This window comes from Notolabrus celidotus, chromosome 13, assembly GCF_009762535.1.
Source record: "Notolabrus celidotus isolate fNotCel1 chromosome 13, fNotCel1.pri, whole genome shotgun sequence".
In the NCBI taxonomy this organism is placed as follows: domain Eukaryota; kingdom Metazoa; phylum Chordata; class Actinopteri; order Labriformes; family Labridae; genus Notolabrus; species Notolabrus celidotus.
The window spans coordinates 6,806,182-6,831,168 of record NC_048284.1 but is presented as its reverse complement, the minus strand read 5'-3'; the positions used below and the strand labels follow the sequence as shown (position 1 = coordinate 6,831,168).

The 24,987-nt window shown below is 39.7% G+C and overlaps 2 protein-coding genes across 3 annotated transcripts; both read left to right on the top strand.

Annotated features, from left to right (window-relative positions):
* The first annotated feature begins 130 nt into the window (after positions 1 to 130).
* lca5 (lebercilin LCA5) lies at positions 131 to 9,457 on the top strand. The gene is made up of 9 exons (XM_034698960.1): positions 131 to 318; positions 851 to 958; positions 3,253 to 3,666; positions 3,885 to 4,126; positions 4,248 to 4,553; positions 4,666 to 4,803; positions 4,889 to 4,985; positions 5,133 to 5,269; positions 7,553 to 9,457. Exons 3-9 carry the CDS (start codon positions 3,285 to 3,287, stop codon positions 8,645 to 8,647), a joined length of 2,397 nt encoding a protein of 798 aa, XP_034554851.1. The 5' UTR covers positions 131 to 318; positions 851 to 958; positions 3,253 to 3,284; the 3' UTR covers positions 8,648 to 9,457.
* Positions 9,458 to 11,460: 2,003 nt separating this feature from the next.
* Positions 11,461 to 22,030, top strand: fam167ab (family with sequence similarity 167 member Ab). Of its 2 annotated transcripts, none has more exons than XM_034698990.1 (3): positions 11,461 to 12,062; positions 17,805 to 18,339; positions 20,643 to 22,030. In XM_034698990.1, the coding sequence occupies exons 2-3, from the start codon at positions 17,974 to 17,976 to the stop codon at positions 20,904 to 20,906; spliced, it is 630 nt and encodes a 209-aa protein (XP_034554881.1). In that variant the 5' UTR covers positions 11,461 to 12,062; positions 17,805 to 17,973; the 3' UTR covers positions 20,907 to 22,030. The 2 variants fall into 2 exon arrangements, with proteins under 2 accessions (XP_034554881.1, XP_034554882.1); XM_034698991.1 differs by having other exon boundaries at positions 17,969 to 18,339; positions 20,643 to 22,022.
* The last annotated feature ends 2,957 nt before the right edge of the window (positions 22,031 to 24,987 follow it).

Genomic DNA, 24,987 nt, shown 5'->3' with positions numbered 1-24,987 from the left:
CCGAACTCTATGGGTTTTTTGTATTAAAATACACTTGCCAGTTGATAAACACAGACTCCAGTTATTTATAACACTTTAATAATGTCACTATAATAATGTCCCTACAGCGCCCCTCTGGTGATGGAGCGGTACTGCAGGGAGAGCCGTGGTTGCCATGGTACAGCGTCAGCCCGAGTGTTGGAGCAAACCTCAAGGCGTGGGCTCTAAACTCTCTCTGGACGCTCTCAGCTGCTCTGTGTCTCTTTCCTGCGGTGGATAATGACACGATGCTCACTTTAAAAGGGATCAAGATTGCTTATTGTTCCCAGAATACACAGAGTAAGTCGATGTCCTCTTATATTTAACGGAAGCTTAAGTTCATGCTAGCTTGATGGCTAGTAGCTAACGCTAACAGTAGCCGACAGAGTCAGAACGATAATCTGATTTTACTTCAGAATGATTTGTAATCTAGATTATGCTGCAAGATTGTACGGATTAAACGGACACGGACAGGTTAGTGCCGACAGACAAGGAAAGGTAACAGTGAAACACACCCACCTGTTGATCTGAGATACTTGCTGCTATGCTATCATAATAAACTGTCAACACGTCAGCCTTCATGTTAACTGTTGGCTTCATTCTCCTCTTTAAACTCTGCTTATGTAAGAACTCTGGACGACACCTGCTTTTCTGTCTCCTCCTGAGAGCCTGAGATGTTCAGTTTTTTCAGGCTTCAATGGATCTGTCAACAACAGAAGGTTCTTAATATGCAGCCTGTTCCTGTCACAGTGAGCAGGCCATGCAGTCAGTGATACAGCTGGAATAAGACATGGATTCAACGCATCTGTTTGTGTATCTGCCTTTCTTATAGATGTTCTGACCTGGAGACAGAAGACACAACCACTTTGAGGAGAGACAAAGAAGATGTGGAGGAAGATGGCAGCAGCAGAGATGATGTGAATATGATGTAACCTATGTGGTGAGTGACAAGATACTGAAATAATACTACAGTACATCAAGGTGTTCATTCCACAGTCCTATTATTTTTAAGATATGTAACTTATCACAAGGATGAAAGCTTGAAAATCAGTGTTCAAATATTCAAATATCAAATCAAATATTTGGCAACACTGCACTTAAAATCTTGATGTGGATTAATTTGTTTGAAAGAATACTGTTAATGAAGCAGCATTACACAAATCTATGTACCCACCTAACCAGGTTGACCCACAATCATGTTGTTTCTATTTATAGTGATGCTTCTGTGTGTACTTGTGTTTCCATAGAGACATGCTCATTAAGTGCTATTGTAGGGGTTAATTGAAGGAGCAGATGACGGCATGACCTCTACATGTCATTAGCACAATATTGAAGGTTGAAGTGTATGAAAAAGAAGTGCTAAAATGTTTTTATCTTATTGGTATTGTAAAAAAAAAAAAAAAAGCGTGCTGCAACTGTACTTAAGAGATAAGATAAGAGATAAGAGATTCCTTTACTCGTCCCACAAAGGGGAAATTCAAGTGTTACAGTAACAGAGTAGACAGTACAAAATAAATATATAAAGCAAAGAAGAGCCTATAAAGTAACAATTATTAAAAAGTTATTAGCAATTAAAATTAAAATTAAAGAGGTAAAAAATAAGCATATCTTATATCTTCAAGTTAAATGTACTATTAGCTTGACATATCAATGTCAAACCATAAATGATGATGATGAAGATTGTGGTTATTTATAAATGAAATGTCAAAATCCGTCTATAATCCACAAAATAAATAGTAAAACTGAAAGATCAAATGTGTTACAATATACACTATATGGACAGAACTATTCAAATGCCTGACTGGGAAACCAACAGGGACTATAATGACATTGTATTCAAATACTTGAATATGGAGTTGTTAATACAGTGGTGGAAAAAAAAGTTTTCGGACACCTTTAAAATTTTACACAATCTCAAATATTGTATTGAAATATTTGTGGGAAAATCTTTTTTGTGTTTCAAGCATTAGACAGACATAAACAAATACAAATGACATTTTTTTGTTTATTGTTTACAAGAAAAACTAACAAAGCTAAACTCCTGACAGTTTCAATATGTCAGTTCTCAACATTGTCGGTATCAAAGTCAACAAATCACAGAGAATGTGTTCAAAACTGAACAAAAAATTAAAAAAACCTGGCTGTGACTGTACGAAAAGAAATTGCACTTGAAGACCTAAGTGATTCTCAATGCAATATTTGGGGTGTCCGAAAACTTTTTTCCAGCACTGTATGTGCACCATTCATTCTGTAGAGCATTTACCGGGTCAGGCACTGATGTTGGACTTGAAGGCCCGGCCCTGAATCTTGTTCCAGTTCATCCCAAAGGTGCTAGATGGGGTTGAGGTCAGAGCTCAGTGTGGGACAGTCAAGTTCTTCCACACCAAACTCATCAAACCAGAATAGACATACTACATAATACCTTCAAACGCAGTATGTAGTATGCGGTACATGCCTATCACTTACTCTAACTCTGCCCTGTCCCATTAAAGTTACTAACCATAGACCTTTCTGGAGTCCCTGAACTCCCTTGTCTCGTAGGTTCCTGCTGCTGTAGACGTGCTAGACTCGAGCTGCTACAACTACTATCCGTTTCAACACTATCATCTCTCTCTTTTCATCTCCTTCTATCCCTCTTTCAAACCCCAACGCGGTCTCACCAGATGTGTGTCTAACATGAGTCTGGTCCTGTTTGAGGTTTCTGCCTGTTAAAGGAAGTTTGTCCTTGCCACTGTAACTTGCTAAATGCTGCAAAGTGCTCTGCTCATGGTGGATTAAGATGAGATCAGACTGAGTCCTGTCAGTAAGATGGGACTGGATCTTAGCCGGTCTTGATGTTGGGTCTTTGTTAATAATAGAACATAGAGTACGGTCTAGACCTGCTCTGTTTGTTAAGAGTCTCGAAGTAGTGTTTGTTCTGAATCAATGTTCTGGTTGTTCAATACGTCATGAGGGCAGACGGGGGCAGTAATAGTAATTTGAATGTGCAGCAGTGGTGTAGTGGAGTAGTGATATCATACATCATTCAGCCTCATGGAAAATTCCACCTCAAGTGTTTTGTCGCTTAGTGACCAAGACACACGATACAGAAAACCTGAGAGACGCCGGTCTGCCTTTGACCTTGATCACTGCTCTGGATTTGTTCTGAGAATTTAGATCTTTGATTTAAAGTTCAGTCTTTGTTTTTGTGAAGTTGTAACATAATGTGATTCTCTCTCACTTTTTGTGTTGAAGTCCAACGCAGAACCTCCTCTCCAGGTAGCAAAATGGAATCAGAAAACAAACCTGACGTGTATGAAGACAACCGAGACCTGGATCAAAGCCGCCAGTCACTCCGAAGTACAAAGAAGTGCTCCAGAGAGTCGTCTCCTCAGAAACACAAATCAAACTTGAAGGAGGACAACAAGGAGGAAAAAGATGACAGTGTTGAGAATCGATCCAGAACCAGAACCTGGCGTTCAGATCCAGATCGGGACCGCATGTCAGACAGAGAGGTACAGGGGAGCGGTAGGTCGTTTTACTCAGAGGACTACGACTCGGCGTCAGAGGGCTCGCTGTCATCATACTCCCGGTCCCGCACTCCATCTCCTGCTCCTCAAAGAGGGGTGCGAGGGAAGAGGATTTCTGGGAGCCCCCTTTATAAGACGGGTATGTGAAGCAAGAGGATCATTCAGTGTGGACTTGTGTATGTGAGTGAAACCTCCTGAGTCATTGTGCTGGACTGTCCAGGTGATGGCAGTGTCACGCAGGTTTTAACACAGTGCTTCTGCAGAGATGCAAACTGAGTCTGAGTCTCTTCTTGTGCTCAAATCTGATTAAACAGTGAACTATATTATCTCTATTTCATGTGCCTCTCTTTCTCACAGGTGGTCTGGGACGCCGAGGTCTCTCTCGTCCACTGCGCCCAGGTGGCCAGCCTCTAACCCAGCAGCATCGCAGAGGAGTACGCTCACAAAGCAAGGAGTCCACCCCGCCTAAAGACCTGGACCTGGTGACCAAGAAGATGCTTTCAGCCCGTCTGCTGAAGATCAACGACTTACGTAACTCGCTTGCTGAGCTTCAACAGCGTACAGATGAGCTGCAGAGGGAGAATCGAATCCTCAGACAGGTAGACCCTGACCCTGTAGTTCTTTTAGTTTAGAGGATCTGTGACGATACCGTTTCAGATTTAAATTAAGAACAACAGAACAAATCACATAATCTTTTACAAAATACTTCTTCCTCTGCAGCTTCAGGTGCGTCAAGAGAAAGCCCTGCAGCGCTACGACGACACAGAGAGTGAGATTTCCCAGTTGCTGACGCGCCACTCCAACGAGACCCACGTGTTGCGCGAACGGCTCAGGCGCACCCAAGATCGGGAGCGGGCTGCCGAGCGGCGGTCAAAGGAAAGCGAGGAGCAGCTGCAGAGGAGTCAGGCCACCATCGTCAGACTGAAGAAGCTGGTTGACCAGAGAGAGCTCGGAGCGAGAGACGAGCTGAGCCGCAGCCTAGAAGAAGAGAAGGTCCGGGCCCAGGAGGCAGAACGGAAGATAAAGGTAATTCAGATTGTGTTTGATATTTTAACTCTGTACATGGGGCGCCTGCTGTTTTTCAAACTTTCCCCATGCACGTTTTAAGAATTGTTATTGTTTATCTGTGTGTTTGAAGGAACTGGAGCGTAGCATGGAGCTGAGCAACAGCAGTTTCCAGAGGCAGCTGGCTGCAGAGAGGAAGAAGACCATCAGTGCCCAGCAAGACATCAGGACTCTGCAGGAGGAGCTGGAGCGACTGACCAACAAACTCAAGGTCCTTGTACAGAAAAATACACAACCCATGTGTTGCTCGATTGCTCATGTTCTTAAAAATCATACCTTTATTTTTTACTTAACAGGAAAAGGAGAGAGAGCTAGATACGAAGAACATCTATGCAAACCGCATGATGAAACCCTCACTGAAGAAAGATCTGGAAAATGGGACCAAGCTGAAAGGTAACCCCACTGCTTTTTGACGTTGTTTATTATTGGATTGTTTTCTTACTTCCTTTTTCTCCCAGACATTAAATAAGTTTTCTTTTTCGTGGGCTTGTTTAGAAGAAGACTAGGTTAAATATTCTGTATTTGTTTCCCATTCATCAGCACCCAGCAGGAACAGCAGCAAGGCAGTGCAGACTAAAGACAGGTCCTCCAGTCTGGACTTCCCTTCACCTCCGCCTGCTGTCACAGATGCCACTGAGTACAATGAACAGCCATCTGATGAATACATATCACTGAAGGTAAAGTCAAAGAGGAGTTCTGTTTTTCTTTAACCTGTGCCAACATTTTACTTTACATATTTTGAAGACTGAATAACAAACAGGTACAACATTTTTTTTAATTTTTGGTATGGATGGCTTGAGGCGGCAGCTGCACAAAGGGGCTGTAATGGCTGAATTGTAACTCTGAGAGCAAGTGTGATCAAAGTGTGTCCACTTCACAGACATGTTTTTTTTAAGTGTCTGACCAAGCGGCAACCTCCAGGGGAAGCCAATACGGAAGTGTTTAAAACTGCAGTTTCTGGAGTGACCACTTGAGGCTGGCTCTGGAAGTACCGGAAACCACATACACAACAATTCAATAAAGCCGATCTTTACAGCAGAAATAAACATTTTTACAGTCTGGTACAAAAAAACGAGTGTAGTCTGGACAGCTCATTCCTTGATCGGCACACACTTTACGAGGGGGGAATTTTTTCATAACACGGCAATTTTGAAGATATTAAAGCTGCTGTGAGGAACTTTTGTTTTGTATAGATTCTGGCGCCCCCTTGTGGACAAAGTGAAACCTCTTATCTCTTGTCCTAAACATGCAAAAGTAGTGTTTTCAACAAAAAACTCATCCTGTTGTCTTTTAACAGTCAACTTTATCAGGCAATGTGATTATTTTCCATGAAAACAGTCAAATAAAGGCTGTCTCTGAAGCAAGATGTCCATCATCTGGTCTGACACCTACCCCCTCAGGGCGGTTTCAGGCATTAAAAATGACAACAGAGAAGGTGTCAGTGTTGCTGATGATGGTCTCGCTTGCTATTGAAGGTCATAAAGAGGCATCAGTATCATTTTCAGTCTGTTTCTCAGCCAGTTCAAAACTCCTCACAGGGCCTTTAAACTTACAAGTTTTCCATTATGAGAGGCACAGCTGACTTGATTGACAGGTGGGAACATTGTAGCTGGTGGCGAGGAGGCTCAAAGCCCGCCTCTTTACCTCACACTAGCTTGACAGAAGTTAGGTTGACTTCAGCATATCCAATACGGCTCTCGCCTACGATTTGCTTCAAAACAGCGCTCCAAAAACAGATGGGTGACGTCACAGATACTACGCCTATCATTTATACAGTCTGACAACATAAAGAAGATTATTTTTAAAGAGATTTACCTTCTTAGTTTGAAGCTCCTGTGACAGACTTCTAGTTTGTGTCAATTTCAGCTACCCCTGTTGACAAAGCAAAGCAAGTCCTCCTCTTCTTCCTCTTCGCTGATTTTGTCCAGTGCGTGTTGAAGAAGTGTTTTATAACAAAGAAATCTCATCAGACTCTTTCCACAGTCAAATGTCTTGCTCATTACAAATCATAGTCGTGGAAAACAGGCAATAAAAAGCTGTGTTGGCAGTGTGGTTTGACACCTATACCCTGCAGCAGAGGTTTCAGGTATTAATTATAACCATGTAGAAAGAGTCGGTCTTGTTGCCGATGGTGTAACATTTCACTGTATTTTATTACCAGTTACAAAACGCCTCAGTGCAGCCATTGCATTTCATCCCTGCCTTTAAAATCCATTAGAATAAAATGACAAAAGTTGTTTTAACCCGCAAGGCACTGCCTTGATCAATCACTGTATTGGCTAGAATATAGGATCACTCTGATTTTAACATGTCGCCTCCTTTTCAAGACTTTTAGGACCAAATCTTGTTTTTATACAAACAACAATGAGGAGAAAAAAGTGTTTTATTTGGGTCAGTTTGGTAGTTTGTCATATTGTGTGACTTGGATGACATGAGATCCAACACAATAGTTGTTTCAAACACACAATAACTCAACACAAATGAACCCCCTGAAGCAGCAGGAGAAAATGTACTGCCAGCTAGAGTTACACTTTTTGATAATGGAGTCTGGTTGCATTCAAGAGAGTGATCCGAGGACTGTTTCTAGTTTACTCTTCAACACAAAGGTGTATCAATGTTGGGATCTTTTTGATACTGTTGTCAGACAATAAGAATATTGACCTGAGCCTGTCAGGCAGTGAAATGGGCTTTAAATGATCTTATCAGGCATGTGCATCAGAGGCTTAAATATCAGACTTTACAGCCTGTTTTGTGGCCGCTGGCTTGAGAAATCTACAATGTCTCACATGTAGAATAAAAGGATGTTTTTATGAATCATTCAGACCACAAAATATGTTAAAAAAATATATACATGACAGGTTTGATTTTACAGTAATTCCCCTTTTTCTATCTTCTGCTCCTGTATTGTCTCCATCATTCTCCTCTTTTGTCTCTTCTTCTCAAACACTTTATGTCATCAGGAGCTCTGCAGTGGGGACAGACAGGCGGCCACAGAAGCTAGACATCAAAACGGAGAACAGCAGAAGACGAGAGACAAAGACAAACATATAGACAAGGAGAAAGAGTCATTGAAGGAAAAAGAGAGTGAAAAACGACAACTCAACCATGAGCCACATGTGCATCAGGAGAAGACGAAGACGCTACCAAAGCTGTGGGACAAAGAAGAGGAGGGAGACAGAAAACAGACAAGCTCCCTGTTCAACCAGGAGGAAGAGGAGGGAAAAGGGAAGCGTGGACATGTCCATGAAGAGGTGGAGAGATGGAACCATGAGGTTCTGGCCAGTCAGCATGTGACAGAGGAAGCACGTCGCAAAAAAGAGCAGCTGTTGGCGAAGATGCGTGAAATAGACCTTTCCATTAAAGGAGCCTCGGACGCCATGTTTTCAGAGTCTGGTCCTTCTCAGTCTTATATGAGTACCGGTGAACATTCCTCTCCTCGTCCTCCTGAGCAGAGGATCCATAACTCAGCCATTTTTGACCTCACAGAACCGGAGGAACGTGCCGGAAGCAGGGAAGGAGGGAGGAGGAGATCAGGCGTAGAGGGTGGAGCTATTATAACAGGCATCGGGAGGAGGGCGCTACGGTCTCAAACCTCTAATGACGACTTAGCCTTCGGAAGCTACGCTCCTTCTTTTGGAAATTCAACATCCCGAGGTTCCTCAGGCTTCCCTCCACCTCCGTCCGCAGAGGAGAGGGACTCGGCGTTAGCAGCAATAGGTGTTTTCAGTCTTCGAGGAGTGGAGACGGAGAAGGAGAAGGAGACAGAAAGAGGCGTGGGTAAGGACAGGAAGTCTAGCCTCATGCAGCAGCTGTTTGGTACCCTGGCAACTCCTGTTAGTGACAGTATGAGCAACCCAAATAAAATGGAAGTCCTCAGCAGTCCTCCTGCTACCAATGGGGTGCGTTCAAGAAGGGAAGGACTTAACAGCTTCAGCTCAGGGTCATCCACACCTCCAGCATCGGCCCTGAACACCGTGCACGTGGCAGAGAGCAGACCTGCCGTCCGTGCCATCGCTTCCTTTAACGATGATGAGATAGAAGAACTCACCTTATAAAATACATTTATATAACATGTAGGAGGCCGTCACATCTGTCCGTCGCAATATGAGAAAGTATGAAGAAATCCTAGAGATGAGGCCATGAAGATGATACAGATGTTTCTAAAAGAGTCTTCAATCCTCTTAGACTATTTCACGATGAAGAGTTTTTAGATTGATGCCAGTTTTACTCACAAGTGTTGCCAAGATGGTGGCATTTACTGGTTGCACTTAAAGTCTAAGACAATCCTCAGGTGGCATTATGGGATAGCAGAGCGATTACTCACAAACAACCAACAAGAATCAATACTGTGAGAAAGACCGTCACACTCACGCAGGTTTCATGAAGTCTAGTTGATTCACAAGTCACTACTTTTGTCATATTTGTGGTAAGAGTAGTTTGAGATGTCTGTTGTTATTATCATTGGTAATATAATAAAAGCTACAACTCAGCAATGTGACAATCACAGTGTGTTTAAACTGCTTCCTGAATGTCTGACAGATCTGTTAAAGAAGCTCTGGAAAGAACATCTAACTACTATTTCAAAGTAACCTCACTTTACTGGAGTGCTAACATTGGATGTTTTTTTACACACCTCAAAGGGAATTGTTGTTCAGTTTTTTCAGGATACATTTTGTAACAGCTATACTAATGTTTCATTGTCAGAATGTTAATGTGGTGTTTAATTTAACAAGTAAATAATGATAAAGACACTTTGTATAACACTTAGCGAACAAGTCCTAAGTAGGATTTTAATGCGACCTCTTCTTGTAACAACGTATTTAAAGTATTGCATTGTAACTTTTACTTAAAGCTCCTGTGAGGAACTTTTGGTTTGTGTTGATTCTGGCGCCCCCTGTGGACAAACTGGTACCTCCTGTCTACAATTTTGTCCTGTAGACCAGGGGTTCCCAAACTTTTCAGCCTGTGAACCCCACTGTCCCTTGAAGTGATATAATGTTGCTTAATACTTAATGTAGGTAGTCTGCAGAACAGACTACACATGTGGCTGTGTTTCCTGTGCTGTTATGAATTAACCTGCTGCTACTGATGCTTTTGTTAACTAATTGTTAGCTAACTCAAAATTTTGGAGTCATCAAGCAACAAAAAAAAAAGCAGAAAACTAATGAAAAATGTGTATTTGCAAGGTTTTAAATCAAATGTTCAAAATCAATATTTTTACAGTAACGGATAAAACAGACATTTTTTGGTTACTAAGATAAACACCCTAGAAGACAAATCACGACCAAGCGGCAACCTCCGGCTGCGAGAATTGAAGCCAATGCGGAAGTGTTAAAAACTGCAGTTCCTCGAGTGTCCACTTGAGACTGGCTCCAGAAGTACAGAAAACCACATACACAACAATTCAAAAAAGCCGATCCTTACAGCAGAAATAAACATATTTATTGTGCAATTTGAAGATATTAAGATTAAGAGTTTTCCATAATGAGAGGCACAGCTCACTTGATTGACAGGTGGGCACCTTGTAGCTGTTGGCTAGGAGGCTCAAAGCCCGCCTCTTTACCTCACACTAGCTTGATAGAAGTTAGGTTGAGTTCAGCATTTCCAATATGGCTCCTGCCGACGATTGGCTTCAAAACAGCGCTTCAGAAACAGATGGGTGACGTCACGGATACTACGTCCATTATTTATACAGTCTATGGAAAATGTAAACAAAGATTGTTTTATCAGCGCATAATTAATCACTTTATCTGTCACATACACAATGGCATCAGTTTCCGTTTTAGCTTAGTGATTATGGTCTCTTTTAAATTTGTAGCGCATCAAAACTATAACAGTATAACTTTCAGTCTATTTTAAAACCAGCTAAAAACTCCTCACAGGAGCTTTTAGTCCACCAAGTATGAACGTTTTACCATGACATTTTTTTTTTATTGCATTTTTACATTTTTAATGACCCGTTCCAGTGGAAAATTGCATTGACTTTACAAACTTTTAATGCCTGGCAAGCTATGTGAAAGTAAGGGTAGCTGTGTTACATTATTGTGTTTAAAATAGAACGTGAAACTAGAGGGCGACAGACAATCAGCACTGTTAAATTAAAATTAGCAGAGTTTCAAGCTAATTTGTATTGACTGAAAAAAGAAAAAACTCCTCATTTATCTGTTATTTATTCATTTTGAGTTCTGAACATTTTTTTATTACATTATTTAAAAATTAACAGCATTACACCAGTTACCCTGACACTGTTTTTGAAGAGCTCTTTGTAGTAATTTATTATGGAAGACAATTAGGGCCACTGGAAAAAAAAATTGAAGTCAATGTTTTTTTATTATTATTATGAGAAAAAAGTCAGAATTCTGAGATTAAAGTCAGAATTCTGAGATTAAAGTCAGAATTCTGAGATAAAAAATCAGAGGCGAGAATTCTGAGAAAAAAGTCAGAATTCTGAGATTAAAAATCCGAGGCCAGAATTTTGAAATTGAGGTCAGAATTCTGAGATTAAAAGTAAGAGGCCAGAATTCTGAGATTAAAGTGAGAATTCTAAGATTAAAAATCTGAATTCTGAGAAAACGTCAGAATTCTAAGATTAAAGTCTGAATTTTAAGATTGAATTTAAAATTTTGAGATTAAATATCAGAGGCTAGAATTCTGAGATTAAAGTCAGAATTCTGAGATTAAAAATCAGAGGCCAGAATTCTGAGATTTAAAATCAGAGGCCAGAATTTTGAAATTAAAGTCAGAATTCTGAGATCAAAGTCAGAATTCTGGATTAAAAATAAGAGGCCAGAATTCTGAGATTAAAGTCAGAATTCTAAGATTGAAGTCAGAATTCTGTGATTAAAAATCAGAGGCCAGAATTCTGAGATTAAAGTGAGAATTCTAAGATTAAAAGTCTGAATTCTGAGAAAAAAAGTCAGAATTCTAAGATTAAAGTCAAAATTCTGAGAATAAAAGTCAGCAGTCAGAATGCTGACTTCCAGTGGCCCTAATTCTCTTCTGTAATGTATGTAGAAATTATTCTTGTAACTTTTGTGACGGATGAAGTAACAACTGAAAACTTTGTAGTCTGTGTTTAAATTTTTCACATTTTTTTCTACTTGTCGTCTAAATGTATTGTGTTGTGTTTCAGTGGAATGAAATAAAAGAGAGAGAGTAAAAACGCATTGGTATTATCTGTGGCGCACTTTCATTATTATTCATGCGGCGGGAAGTCTTGATAGGGATTCCTGGGACGTCTCCAAGGCAACCAGAACCTGACGCAGACTCCCCCCCGCCCCTCCTCCGGGCGCTCCCTGCTCAAAAACAAGTGGACCGTGGTGGAGCGGGGATGTGAGGGAGAGAGAGAGAGAGGGAGAGAGAGGAGGAAGAGGGACTGGGCTCGTCGTGATGGTCTTCAGTGATGCTGCTGCTGCTGCTTGGATCCAGGTCGGCAGAGTGAGAGCTGGAGCTGCAGGAAAGTCTATCAAGGTAAACGAACCTGTCTCTGTAAGGTCGTGACGTATTTATGTCAACAGGAAGTTAAATTATAATGTTCGCTCACGTGCTTAAAACGTGAACGCGTTAAAAACCGCGTCAACTTCTGCCTTCGTGTGTGGTCTTCATACAGAAATAACGCTCTGCATGTGGTCCAAGATAGTAAGGGGGACTAGAAAACAAAGTTAACTTTACCACAACTTTATAGCATGAAGTCTGGCTTTTAATAACTTATTTAAATTTACATTTTAATATTCCATTGTTTATTTGTTTTTTTAACTCTTCATTTTTTTATTATCTTATTACTATGCTAGTGCTTTTATTTATCTTAGACTTTTATCTTTAACATTTTTATTCTCTTAACTAGTCATGTTTGATCTTTTATTTACTTATTTCTTAACTATTTCCTTTTTTTGCTCTTTTACATACATGTTATAGGAATTGTTGTGCATTAGTATGGTGGCTGGGAAGTGCAATGCAAATTTAAAGCGAATGAAACACTTTTACAAAGCTATGATAATAATAATGATAATCATTTTATTTGTAGAGCACTTTTCAAAACTGAGTTTCAAAGTTCTTTATACAGGCAGCAAAAAACAAACAAACAGGCAGTTAATAAAAACACACATCAAGATAAAGAAATAAAACATATTTTAAAAGGCATCAAATTCCCCTAAAAGAACTGTAAAGGAATACAATTCTTTTAAAATATTTTTTTAAGACGGTTAAAATAAATAAAATTAAAAAAAATTCAGATACAATCCGGGAAGGCTCTGCGATAAAAGTATATTTTAAGAAGGGATTTAAAAGAGCTCACTGACTCAGCAGACCTGAGTTGGAGACAAATTCACATTTTGGAAAACATTTTATAAAACAAAATGACATTAAACACTTTTACCAAGGGCAAAACAAGTTTAGAAAATAATTTGTGTGAGTGAGTGAGTGTGTGTGTGTGTGTGTGTGTGTGTGTGTGTGTGCATGTGCATGTTTGTACATGTGTGCCCTTCTTTTTTTTTTTTTTTTTTTCCTTTTTTTTTTTTCTTGTTCTTTCTCAATTATTCAATGGCTCCAAGGATTATTATTGTTATTTTATTTCAATTTTTTTAATAAATTTGCCTTTTCTTAAACGCTCTTAAAATTTCTTTAAGAGTTCATCTGAACTTTGTTGACATGCCATCAGCTCTCTACTGGTATACTTCATTAAGTTTTGCCGCTGTTCCATGTCATGTGTTGTGTATAACTTTAACTGTCCTTTTGCTTATTTATTAGTCACGAAAAAAACTAATAAAAATAAAAATAAATAAGAAAACAAATCAACAAAATCAGAAACACTTCTACAAGCGCTGAGACATTTTTACCAGTCCTGAATTTTTTTTTACAAACGACAGATTCTGGCGGAAAAGGAATGTATCAATGATTTTCAAAATAGAAGACATCTGTAATACGAAAATGTGCAACAGCCAGGGAATTAATACATATATTTGACATTAACAACCCTGTTTCCACTTAACTATTTTAAATTCAGACTCACAAGTGAACACCTCAAAATGTGTTCCTGCCAATCACAAATACATATGATTTCGAATTTCAAATTAAATATCTTATGGTAAATTTCCCAATGGTTTTTATTTTGAAATTCCAAATCCGATATAGCTGTGATTGGCAGGAACACAATTTGAGGTGTTCTCTTATCAGTCTGAATCAAAATAGGGTAGTTAATGTCAAGCATATATTCATCCCCTGGCTGTTGCACATTTTCATATTACTGTTGTCTTTTATTTTGAAAATCATTTGTGCATTACTTTTCCGTCAGAATCTGCCTAAATGTAATTTTTTTTTTTGGCTTTGGTTAAAGTGTTTTGCTGATGTAGATTTGTTTTAATGTAAAAATGTTTTCCAAAGTGTTAATTTTTCTCCAACTTTGTAAAAGTGTTTCATCCTTTGTAAATTAGCATTGCACTTCCCAGCCACTATACATTAGTGTCTACTAACCCCACATATGCATTCAAATAAGTTATAATCTGGTATTAAAGCTAAGTTAAAAAGCTGGTTTAACTGTAGGTGTTTCATTCAATGCACAAAGGAGCTTGTTTTATGACATTTGCATAAAGTATAACAGGAAACAGAGTCGTAGCTCATCCGGCTCTACATTCAGGAAAAAGAGACCTGTTGATACTGATACCCTGTGTGGGTTTCCCTTTTTGTGGTTTACAATTTTCATTAAGTTTCTGTTGCCATAACATAAGAGTCCAATATGCTGCAGTAATAGGTGGTTTGCCTATATGAATAGCTTTTCTGTTAGGCCCTTAATCTCTTGTGATCTTGCTGCTAATCTATTCTAGCCTATAATGCACAGTTTGTCTGCATGTGTCAGCCGTGGTCCATGTTTGTAAATGTACCACTTCAAAATGAAAATGAGTCAGAGGTTTGTTATGTTATAGATGGGAGAGATACACACTAAACCTCGCAGTCATGTTTGTTATGCAGACATTCATGCTCCAGATAGGAGAGCCAGACTTCATAAGCCAGACCAGGTTTTGGCGTCTCATAGTCCAACTCCACAAAATGAAAATCTACTGGTGTGGCAACACTCACTGAAGTCTGTGGCCTTAAAACCAGAGGAATGTGCTGTTGATGTGCATTGATTTAGATGCAAGTTTGACCATTTGGATAATGAGGAAAAATGCTGTTTTTTCCCACCAAAACATCTGTTGGTGTTTTTTTCACTTACCCTTGATGAGCTATCTGATATGTAGGATGCAAATATTTACATCCTCATGAAGAAGACTTCCTGCTGAGCTATCTAAACCACCACAATGCCTTTTAAACAATTAAGCAGCCAACAAGAGGCTGGTTTGTAGTATTGTACAAGTTGTTGCACCTTGTTTATATTATATTTCCATAAACACATTTCCCCCTCTTTCTAAACCTCTTGGCTCTGCATCTGCTTTCCACAATTAAACCCCTTCCTTACTGTACTTACAGGGTTTTTACTAACTCTTTAAAAATGCATAGGGCATGGATTTTTTTCTTCCTCCTGTATTGGTTTACTGTAACAATGTGGTCCCAGGAGACATGCTTATTCCTTTCAAGAATGAGGAGAGGATGCATTCCTCTTCTTCCATAAGTCAGCTACTGCGCCCAGTGAGAGCAGAGGTCGTTTTTATACCTTGCAAAATAGCCAAACCTATCATTAGATACAAGGGCAATGACTTCACTGCTGGCCTGCTGTGCCCATTATGATATGACTGAGCGCTAACCACTTACTGCGTACAGGAAGACTTTGTAAGAGGACGCTGGGCAGAGTCTGCTTTTGCTGGCACTGGTTGGAGTGTTTGCTTTATCTTGTAAGAAGCTGAATTTAAGGTTCAGATGCTGACTTTAAAAACACTGCAAAGAATTGGATACCAGCATCGTAATAAATGAATTTTTCCTATTATTTTTGTATTTAGTTAGTCCAGACGAGACTTCATTACTGCTGGATGGACTCTCCAACATTTTTCCATCTGACGTCAACATCAAGTAACGCCAGCAAATCAAATAATACTTCTATGAGACCCAGACGTTCTTAGTGTTTAGTGCTAATAAACAAATGTGAGCACATACTTAATGTAGATGCTAAATAGCTGGGCCTTAATTAAGTATGCTGCCTTTTTGGCGTTAGCATTTAGCTCAAAGCAGCAATAACGCACATTAACAAATTATTACATGTCTGTGTGTGTTTTTTTTTAAGTTATATTTTTGGCCTTTTGCCTTTATTGTATAGGACAGCTGAAGAGAGACAGGAAATGTGGGGAGTGGAGAGAGGGGGAAGAAATGTAGGAAATGGTCAACCGGCTGGGAATCGAACCAGCGACCCCTGCGACCCCCTGCGACGAGGACTGCCTCTGTATGTGGGGCGCTTAGACCGCTAGGCCACCAGCGCCCCTTATTACATGTCTTATGAGGATTAAAATCTGTGTCTTGTTGAAGCTAACTGTTTGTTATTAGCTGTACAGTTGTATGCTAGGACACAGGTTTGGAATGACGCATCTATATGTAGCTTGCGTAGACTGCTAAGGCCGAACTGAAGTGAGACAGCCTGGTCCTTATTTGCCTCCACGGCTGTATTCTTCCCTTGCAAAAGGTAGCTGACTAGCTATCAAGCTAACACATCCTATGTCACGTGATCTTCATCTGACTAATTTCAGGGGCGCAGTTGGCCTAGCGGTCCAAGTGTGCGCCCCATGTATGGAGGCTGTGACCCTCGTCGCGGAGGTCGCAGGCTCGATTCCAGCAAAGGCAATTAACAAAAGAAGAAGAAAAGAAAAAAAGATAATTTCAAGTTTCAATGTGGTGTTATTTGGGGTTTTTTTAAAATTGCAATGCAAATGATTTGGTTGACTTCTTAAAATGCTTACATTTGAAAGAGTGATCCTTTGCCGCTTTAGAGTCCGCCATCATTTTATATCAGCACACAATGGATCTCATGACATGTTAGGGGAACAAAGGATGCATCCCTTTGCCTGGCAAAAGGTAGCTGACTAGCTATCAAGCTAACATATCTAATGTCATGTGACTTAAACTGCCTTTAAAATGATAATTTCAAGTTTCAAAGTCACGTTTTTTTAAAAATTTTAAAAATGGCAGTGATTGATTGACTTCCAAGCAAATGCTTACATTAGAAAGTGTGATGGGCGCTGATTTGACCTAATGGCGCGCCCATGAAGGGGTTGGCCCGGGCTTGATTTCAGCCCACGCCCCCTGTCATTCCCCAACTCTCTCTCCCAGTGCCCAGCTCTAGCCAATGTCCTCTCCTCTCTAATAAAGATGCCCCCAAAATATAACTTTTAAAAAACAAAGTGTGATCCTGGGCCGCTTTTGAATCCCTGCCATATTGTTTAAATCGGCACACAATGATTCTCATGATATGTTGGGGAACAAAGGATGCATCCCTTGGAGGAAAAGAAATGTCACATTTGTCTGCTGCATTCGTAATGTCTATTTTGATTGTGTTGGCACTCTGAAGTTAGCATTTAGCTCAAAGCTGACACACTATGGACAGTCTTGGATGTGTAGTATAAAATGTGTACATGTGTAGATCCGCTGCACCAGTGTGAGGTATTCTCTAAACTTTATTGTCGCATAATGTGTAGCGAAAGCATGCTAGCACATTAAAAGTATGTAGTGACTGTGGTTGTGTTGATTCTGAAGTCAGCATGCAGCTCAAAGCAGAGACTTGGTGCTCGTTCTCTGTTCCAGGTACAAAATGAATGAATATTGGAAACATGTTTTACTGTTACCCTGCATGTTTCTGTAAATCAGCAAACCTGTCAGGCTATAATTAACACTGCTAGTCGTCTGTCACCTCAGGTTGGTGCAGGCAACAAGCCCTGAGGACTGGAGGTGGCAAATTGCTGATTCATTTACAGTCCCTGTGTCGTCTCTATGGAAACAATTTGTTCCTGTTAAATGAAAAAACCAGGAGGTGTGTTCCCTCTGTGTGCTGATCCTTTATTAGTTGATATGTGAGAGACCAGTTTTTAGATGTAATCCAGTTTACAGAATGGGAAAAGTTCACAACCTGAGATTATCACTCAGTCTTTCTCTATCCTTTCAAACAGCTGAGCCTGTCACGCTAAAAGTTGACATGTAGCCGAACTGTCAGATGTCACATGAGCGTGATCTCTTGTCATTTAGGAGACGGTTGCCAGCGGTCAATGAGTGCATCGTAACCATCTTTTCTCTCCTCAGCAGATACCCAGCCTCTGAAACATCAATGGATCTATAAAAAGTCCTTTGAGGATCCACTTCCTTGAAAGAACCCAGAGCATACGCGACAACAAATGAGGCCACAAACGAGGAACAGAAATCTATTTTTGTTTTGACACATTTTGAAGCATCTTTTTGTCCCCGAGCAGATGAAATGAACGCCTCCAAAGCTCCTCAGATCACAGTGGACGAAGCTTGTGTCCTCGAGGAGGCCGAATGTGCTGAAGGAGTGGATCCGCCTGCAGATGACCATCTTATGAACCTGAAAGCTTTGACTGAGAAATTAAGACTGGAGACCAGGAGACCTTCTTACCTGGAGTGGAAGGCCCGTCTGGAGGATGAAAGCTTCAAAGAGTCAGGGAACGGGAAAGACCTGAGCCAAGCTGAAGCAGAGGGGAAAGTGGTCGCACCCAAAGAGAGTGCGGTGAACTCTGATGTGATTCAGTGCAAGCTATCGTCAGGTGTGCTGAAGGGATTTGGGAACATTGATGAAGCTCTCAGTTGGCTGAGAAGAGAACTGGTAAGACGAAAGGTTAAAATGTCATATATCTTTGAAATGTGAAATTCACAGCCAGTTAAATCTTGTTTAGGATCATAACTCTGAAAATTGCTCCACAATCTGTTTGATACTTGACATTCAAACACTCACTTTCTAATTTGAAGAGCTGTATGATTTTGCAGCCAAAAGCCAGAAAAGACAAGAAGTTCCTGCTACTTAGCTAATTAGAATTTAACAATGAACACAATGTTCAATTACTGGCCAGAAGACTCCCATTCACATTATGTGAGTGAGATTGATTGGGACTTGGGCAATTGGATCAGATGTTCACTCTCTGCAAGTATAATCATTTTCACTCTGCCCAATTGCTCTGCACATTCAGCCACAGTTCAGAGGCTGCGACTGAGCACGCAAAGAGGGGCTGTCAGAGGCAGAGTCACACTCACACAGTGCCTGGCAACAAATACTCTGCACAAGGACAGTGGACAAGAGAGATGACGTCTTTGCACAAATGTTTGCACATCAGATGTGGACATGAAAGAGATACAATTAGTTTTCATTTTTGGATTTTCTTATCCATAAATACGGTGGCCCTGAAGGACAAAACAAATTTACAAAAGATGAAACAGCTTTACAAAATTGGAGACAAATTTACATTTTGGAAAACATTTTTACATTTTATAAAGCAAATTTACATTTAAGGATTTTTTTTTTACAAAAGATGAAACACTTTTACAAAGTTGGAGACAATTTTACAAACGACGGAACACTTTAACTGCTAAGTTTGACTCCTTTTAGCCTGACTACGTTTAGCCTGAGGCTATGTGGCCTGAGGCCGTTTCATCTGGATTCTGACACATGATGAAGGTTTTGCATAGATATGATGGAGCTTTTCTGGAGACATGATGCTTTTTCATCTGAGGTCTGACACCTCTCTCTGAGACCTGAGGATGTCCGAATATGTAAACCATGTCCATCCCAGTTCGGTTTCTCTCCATCAAAACAAACATAATGACCCCTCACTCGATCACTTCCAGATCACTTCCGGTATTTGGTAAATTCCCTATCCGTAAAAATGAAATGTTAATTTGTTTCAGAAATGGCAAAAGTGTTTCGTCTTTTGTAAATTTGTTTTGGCCTTGGTAAAAGTGTTTTGCTGATGTAATTATGTTTTATAAAATGTAAAAATGTTTTCCAAAATGTAAATTTGTCTCCAACTCTGTAAAAGTGTTTCATCTTTTGTAAATGTGTTTTGTCCTTCAGGGCCACCGTACATAAATAACTGAATTCACAGACATCCAGAGAACCCAAATAACTACCTCCACACTGTTCTTGGTGTGTAACAAAAATGGTGTTTAAGGAATAGTACAGTATACGAGGATGTAGGCTTATTCTCTCTCTTATTGAGGGTTGAATTCAATTCTCATCTGTATGTGCTAGAAACTAGAAAGGCTAAGCTAAGCTGGGCATAAAGACTGGAATACATAAAGAGAAAGTCCAGATTTTGTCTTTGTAATATCATTTACAGACTCATCACTAATCTACTCTAACGGACAGGCACTTGGCAAGGAAAAACTACCTTTTAACAGGCAGAACACCTCAGGCAGAACCAGACTTTAAGATGAAAAGTCATCTGCTGCTACAAGTTCAAACAGGAGAGATACAATTTGAAGATTAAATGTTATTTATTACAACTTAATGAATGATGAAACTTGACAGAAATCTTTGGCGTAAGGACTCTATGGGGATAATTTTGTGAGCGTAGGATGTGTGAATTTGGCAGCAGAAGAAATCCCCCTAGAGTCCAGACTCCGGTGGTGGTTGTTGATGAATTCCAGGAATTGAAGACTTTGTGGAGACCAGGTGGAGATTGGGAGGTGGAGGGGTGTGCACCATCAATGCAAGAAGGAACTAGCTGGAGAGAGAGACACATTTAAAAAGACAGCAGAAAGTTGATAGGCTGACGATAAGAGCGTGCCACTGAGCTATTGGATGACAGCTGCTGCTGATTAACCAATGAGAGCTCTGGAGCATGCAGCTGGAAGCTGGTGAGCTATTGAACGAGGGAGAGGAGAGTTAAACAACTGCTGTGATTGCTTTTATAGTCTACCTGTCTGAACTTTCACTAGAGCTACATTAGGGTCCAGAAAGCAACACTGAGGGAGAGAGAGAGACAGATAGAGATAGACATGCAAATAGGAGGACTGATACAAAAAACATGAGCAACAGCCAAGCAACCCCATCCCTGTGAAAACTGTCATCCTGATGAATCAGTATATCAGCTGGATGTCTGCTCACCACTGTTTTCCATCCCTCTCCATCAGACAGACATGCGTCTGCAGGACCAGCAGCTGGCCAGGCAGCTCATGCGGCTCCGAAACGACATCAACAAGCTGAAGATAGAGCAGACGTGCCACCTGCACCGCCGGATGCTCAATGACGCCACCTTTGGCCTCGAGGAGCGGGATGAGCTGTCGGATCTGCTGTGCGAATGTCCGGTCACCCCGGGGCTCGGCCTCTCTGCCCCGCTGAGACTCATCGGTGTTACCAAGATGAACATTAACTCTCGCCGCTTCTCGCTCTGCTAGAGGACGGGATCGCACCTCGGGCAGAAAATACTGGAAACTAAACAGATATTATCTTTGCTGCAGTCAGAGGGTGGTGAAACTCAGACTCTGCCACAGTGTTGAGAATGAACATAAAGGAATTGGGCTTAGTTGGTACATTTGTAGTAAACCATAGACTGCAGCTGTGTTAACAAACCTCTGATTTTATACCTGTATGCTGTCTTGACTTGACACAGATACTTACAGTTTCACATATTTATAAACATTTTAAAATTTACAGCTAGTTTCTATCAGCCTTTTAATCCTTTACAGTTGTAGATTAAATTTGTGTAATCTGTATATTTCAATTGTTATCTGGGCTTTTAATCAAATCAAGCTCAGGATGTAAACATTAAGCTATATTTTACTGCACACTGACCTCTGTATGATGCTTTCAGGTACATCCATGAACTGGATCCTAATTGAATTGTTTTGTGCTTTTAATGAATACTGCAATATTAATTCAGATGTTGCACCACGTGAGGCTTTATGTAATGCATAATTGAGTTAGGAAGCGTAGCATCAGTTTTGCAACCACTTTTGTTTTTTTGGAGAATATAATGAAGATCTATTCTTTATAATGACCTGCACTAGTTGGCTTCAAGTCTTGTTCTGAAGTTTCCCTTTATAATTCAGAATGTATTCAGGTCTTAGACCAAGCTTTGTGCTTTTTATGCTCTATATCCCAGTCTGAAAGTAACCATTTAAGATCACATTGTCTGTTTGAAACAAAAACATGGCTGAGTTTTCACTCTTGTAGGTCTCTGTTTGCACTGCATGAAATAGAAATATGGAGCTTGTTAGGAGCCCTAAGTCATATCAGTAGTTATAATGGATCATCAGAGGTTACTTTGCCTTACTAACTTTCTTTTTTTACCTCATTAAAGCCACTAATGAGAAAATGTTTAAAAGAAAATTCTACTGCCAAGACAGTTGGATGTAGTATTTTGCAGTTTGCAGGGGTCAATGAAACGTGAAGCAGAAGAAAACAACTGCAGTCATCTTGATCTTGACTGGAAAATATCTTAAAACTGGTTTGGTACTTTTAAATATCACCTCTTAGTGCTAATGTGTGTTCACAAATGTACTATAAATAAACAATCCACAAAGAAGTTGAATATTCTGCTTTTTCAGCCTTTATTTTCCTGTCATCACAACAAACTCTCTTCAGGACTCTCTTGTGTTTTCTTTCGTAAGACCGGTCACTTAAACACAGAATCTAAAGGGAATCAGTAATCAGGATGAGTGTATGAAAGTGCTCAGTGAACCATGGAGAATCTGTGAGATGAGGCAACAAAGATGCTTACATACAGTGGACTTGCAATCTGTTTGTACTTAAAAGCAATGGATGTCACCGTGGGCTATTTAAACATCTAAATGACCCTAAAGCTTTAGAGATGCTCACAAGAACAACTTAATGCGTGTCCTGCTATGACTGTTATTTGGCCCCTAGTCTTAAATCAGTCTTTTGTTTATTGCTTCCTAAGCTAAAAGACTATAGAGTGCAACTGGTTGTGAAAGGATTAGATTAAAGCCTACTGCACTATTTAGATTTAGCTTATGTATCTAGATATGGAGCTACAACCAGCAGCCATCAGTAGCTAGCTTAGATAACTAGACCGCAAGCAGGGAAGCAGCTACCTGAGCTACAAACATCCTCCTATTAAGACTTACAAAGCTGACTAACAATTAATCCAGAACATTGAAGTTTTATCTCCACGTAAAGCATGACATTGTGTCTTTATTCTTCTGTTTTACTTTTCTAAGTGAACAGCTAGATGATAGCAACAGTTGGCCTAGCTTAAAACAGCAAACAGGTAATCTCTTAGTAGCTTGAAGGATAAAAAATCCTCCCACTAGCACTTCCACAGCTCTATGAGTAACACTTGGCAAGGTATGTTTAATATTTATGAAGAACAAGAAAGTGTTGGGGGTTTCCATTAAATGTGAAGCTAAAGCTAGGTGATAGCCTCAGTTGGCGCAGTTTAGCTCAGATACTTCTAACAGGTAAGCTAGTTAAGCTTGAAGGAGTCAAAAAATTGTTCCAACAACACTTCCAAAGTTTTTCTACAAACATTTTACCCATAAATGTGTATTTTTTTTATCTTTAGAAAGGGCCTGAATTGTTTTTGCAACTTAATATTAAGCCACAGTTAAATGATAGGAGCAGTTGGTTTAGCTTAGCACAAAGAAAGCAAACAGGTGAGGTTTCTTTTTTCAAGATTTGTTTTTATTGGCAAAACTCAAACTTTACCATACAGGTCCATTATTTCAAACATCTTTTCATGTTTTAAACATAGTAATACATACATACATACATACATACATACATACATACATACATACATACATACATACATACATTGAAATAATACATTTATATATACTGTATATACATACGTACATACACATACACTAAAAAATAAAATGAATATAAAATATAATAATATTAAATAAAATAATTGTGTTGATGTACTTCTATAAGTAAACAGGTCATAAAACAGGTGAGTTTGAGGGATTTAAAAAACATCCTTATACTGGCACTTTCAAAGGTTGTAAGAAACACTTAACATTTATGTTTTATCCCATCCAAAAGCATGAAAACGTGTCTTTAGTCAGAAAATATGGAGAGCCATAGTCTGATGGTAGCAACAGGTAGTCTAGTTTAACACAGCTAAAAGGCATAAGGGATTAAAATATCCGCCTACTTGCACAAGGTTTTTATTTTACACGTTATTTATGTTTTATCTTTTTAAAAAGCATAACATTTTGCCACTCTATTACATTTTGAATGAAAGAAGACAGGTACAAAAAAAGATAATACTAAAATAGTAAGTTTAAGACTAGCAGGTAGGTTCTGGTCAGCCTCAGACAAAGCCAAATGAGCAGTTCCCTAAACCAAGCCAGGCTAACAGGCTACTGGCTCAAGCTTTATATTTAACAGACAGATATGAGATGTATCATTGTGCTCATTAAACCCTCAACATGAATAGAAATAATCATATTTAACAACATGTCAAACTATTCTATTTAAGCTTTGGAAAATGACATGAATTGGGCGTCTGAAATAAGCTTCTCTGTCATTTTCATGCTAATGCTTTTGTTCTGTCAATAGCTGTCATCTCTGCGGACTGCACACAAACTTGTGTAAACAGTTTGCTCCCACAGTTTTTGGTACGTGTGAAGACAAGGACATGGGGGTCATGAGGTCCTGCATGTGAGTGTCAATGTAACCCACTCACTGACCCCTGTGTTCCTCTCCATTTGCAGGGTTGATGTGGCACCTCATGAATGACTCTGCTGAGCCGGAGATTTTTCATGCATGAGCTCCAGCTTTATGTTGGCTTATAGCTGCTGAAAGCCACAACTCCTTTGGACTGCAAGGCTGCCAAAAGGGACATCACATACTTTCTTCTATCAAGATCCTGCTCGAGTATCAAGGTGGTTTTATTTCTTTTTCTGCAACACCCGACAAGATGCTAGCTTACATTTAAATCAACACAATTAAATCCAAGACAAAATCTGTTCAAGAGAAAATAAAAATAAAATACTTTGTGGTTGTCAGATTCCAGCGCTGCTCAACAGCTGTCCTAGGAGTTTGCAGTTTGAATAAATTCATGCCCAAACCGTCTCATTAGCATGACAAAGTGACTTGACAAGCATAAAATCAGGCGCTATCTGTGCTGCTGAAGCATGAAGATCATATCCAGTATCAAAATAGCAGTCCTGATGCAAATATAAGTTATCATGTTGAGGGTTTAAATAAGCACTGTCAGGTGATTCGTACAAAATTAACAAGAATGCATTAAGTCTTAGGGAATTCCTGACATATGAGAGCTTTCATCCAGTTAGATTTTGGTGTAGCTTTATGAGTGATTCAGTCCATTAAAGGAATTCTTAACTATTTACCTCTAAGTAGCTTTTTATGGTGTTCACTTCATGCATCCATCCTGGTCCAGTAATATAAGAGATGTAAGACCACAGATATTCACTTATTTCCATGACTGAGCTGTAAACTCAAGTATGAATGGCACACTGACAGAAACCTCACCAAGGTGAACCA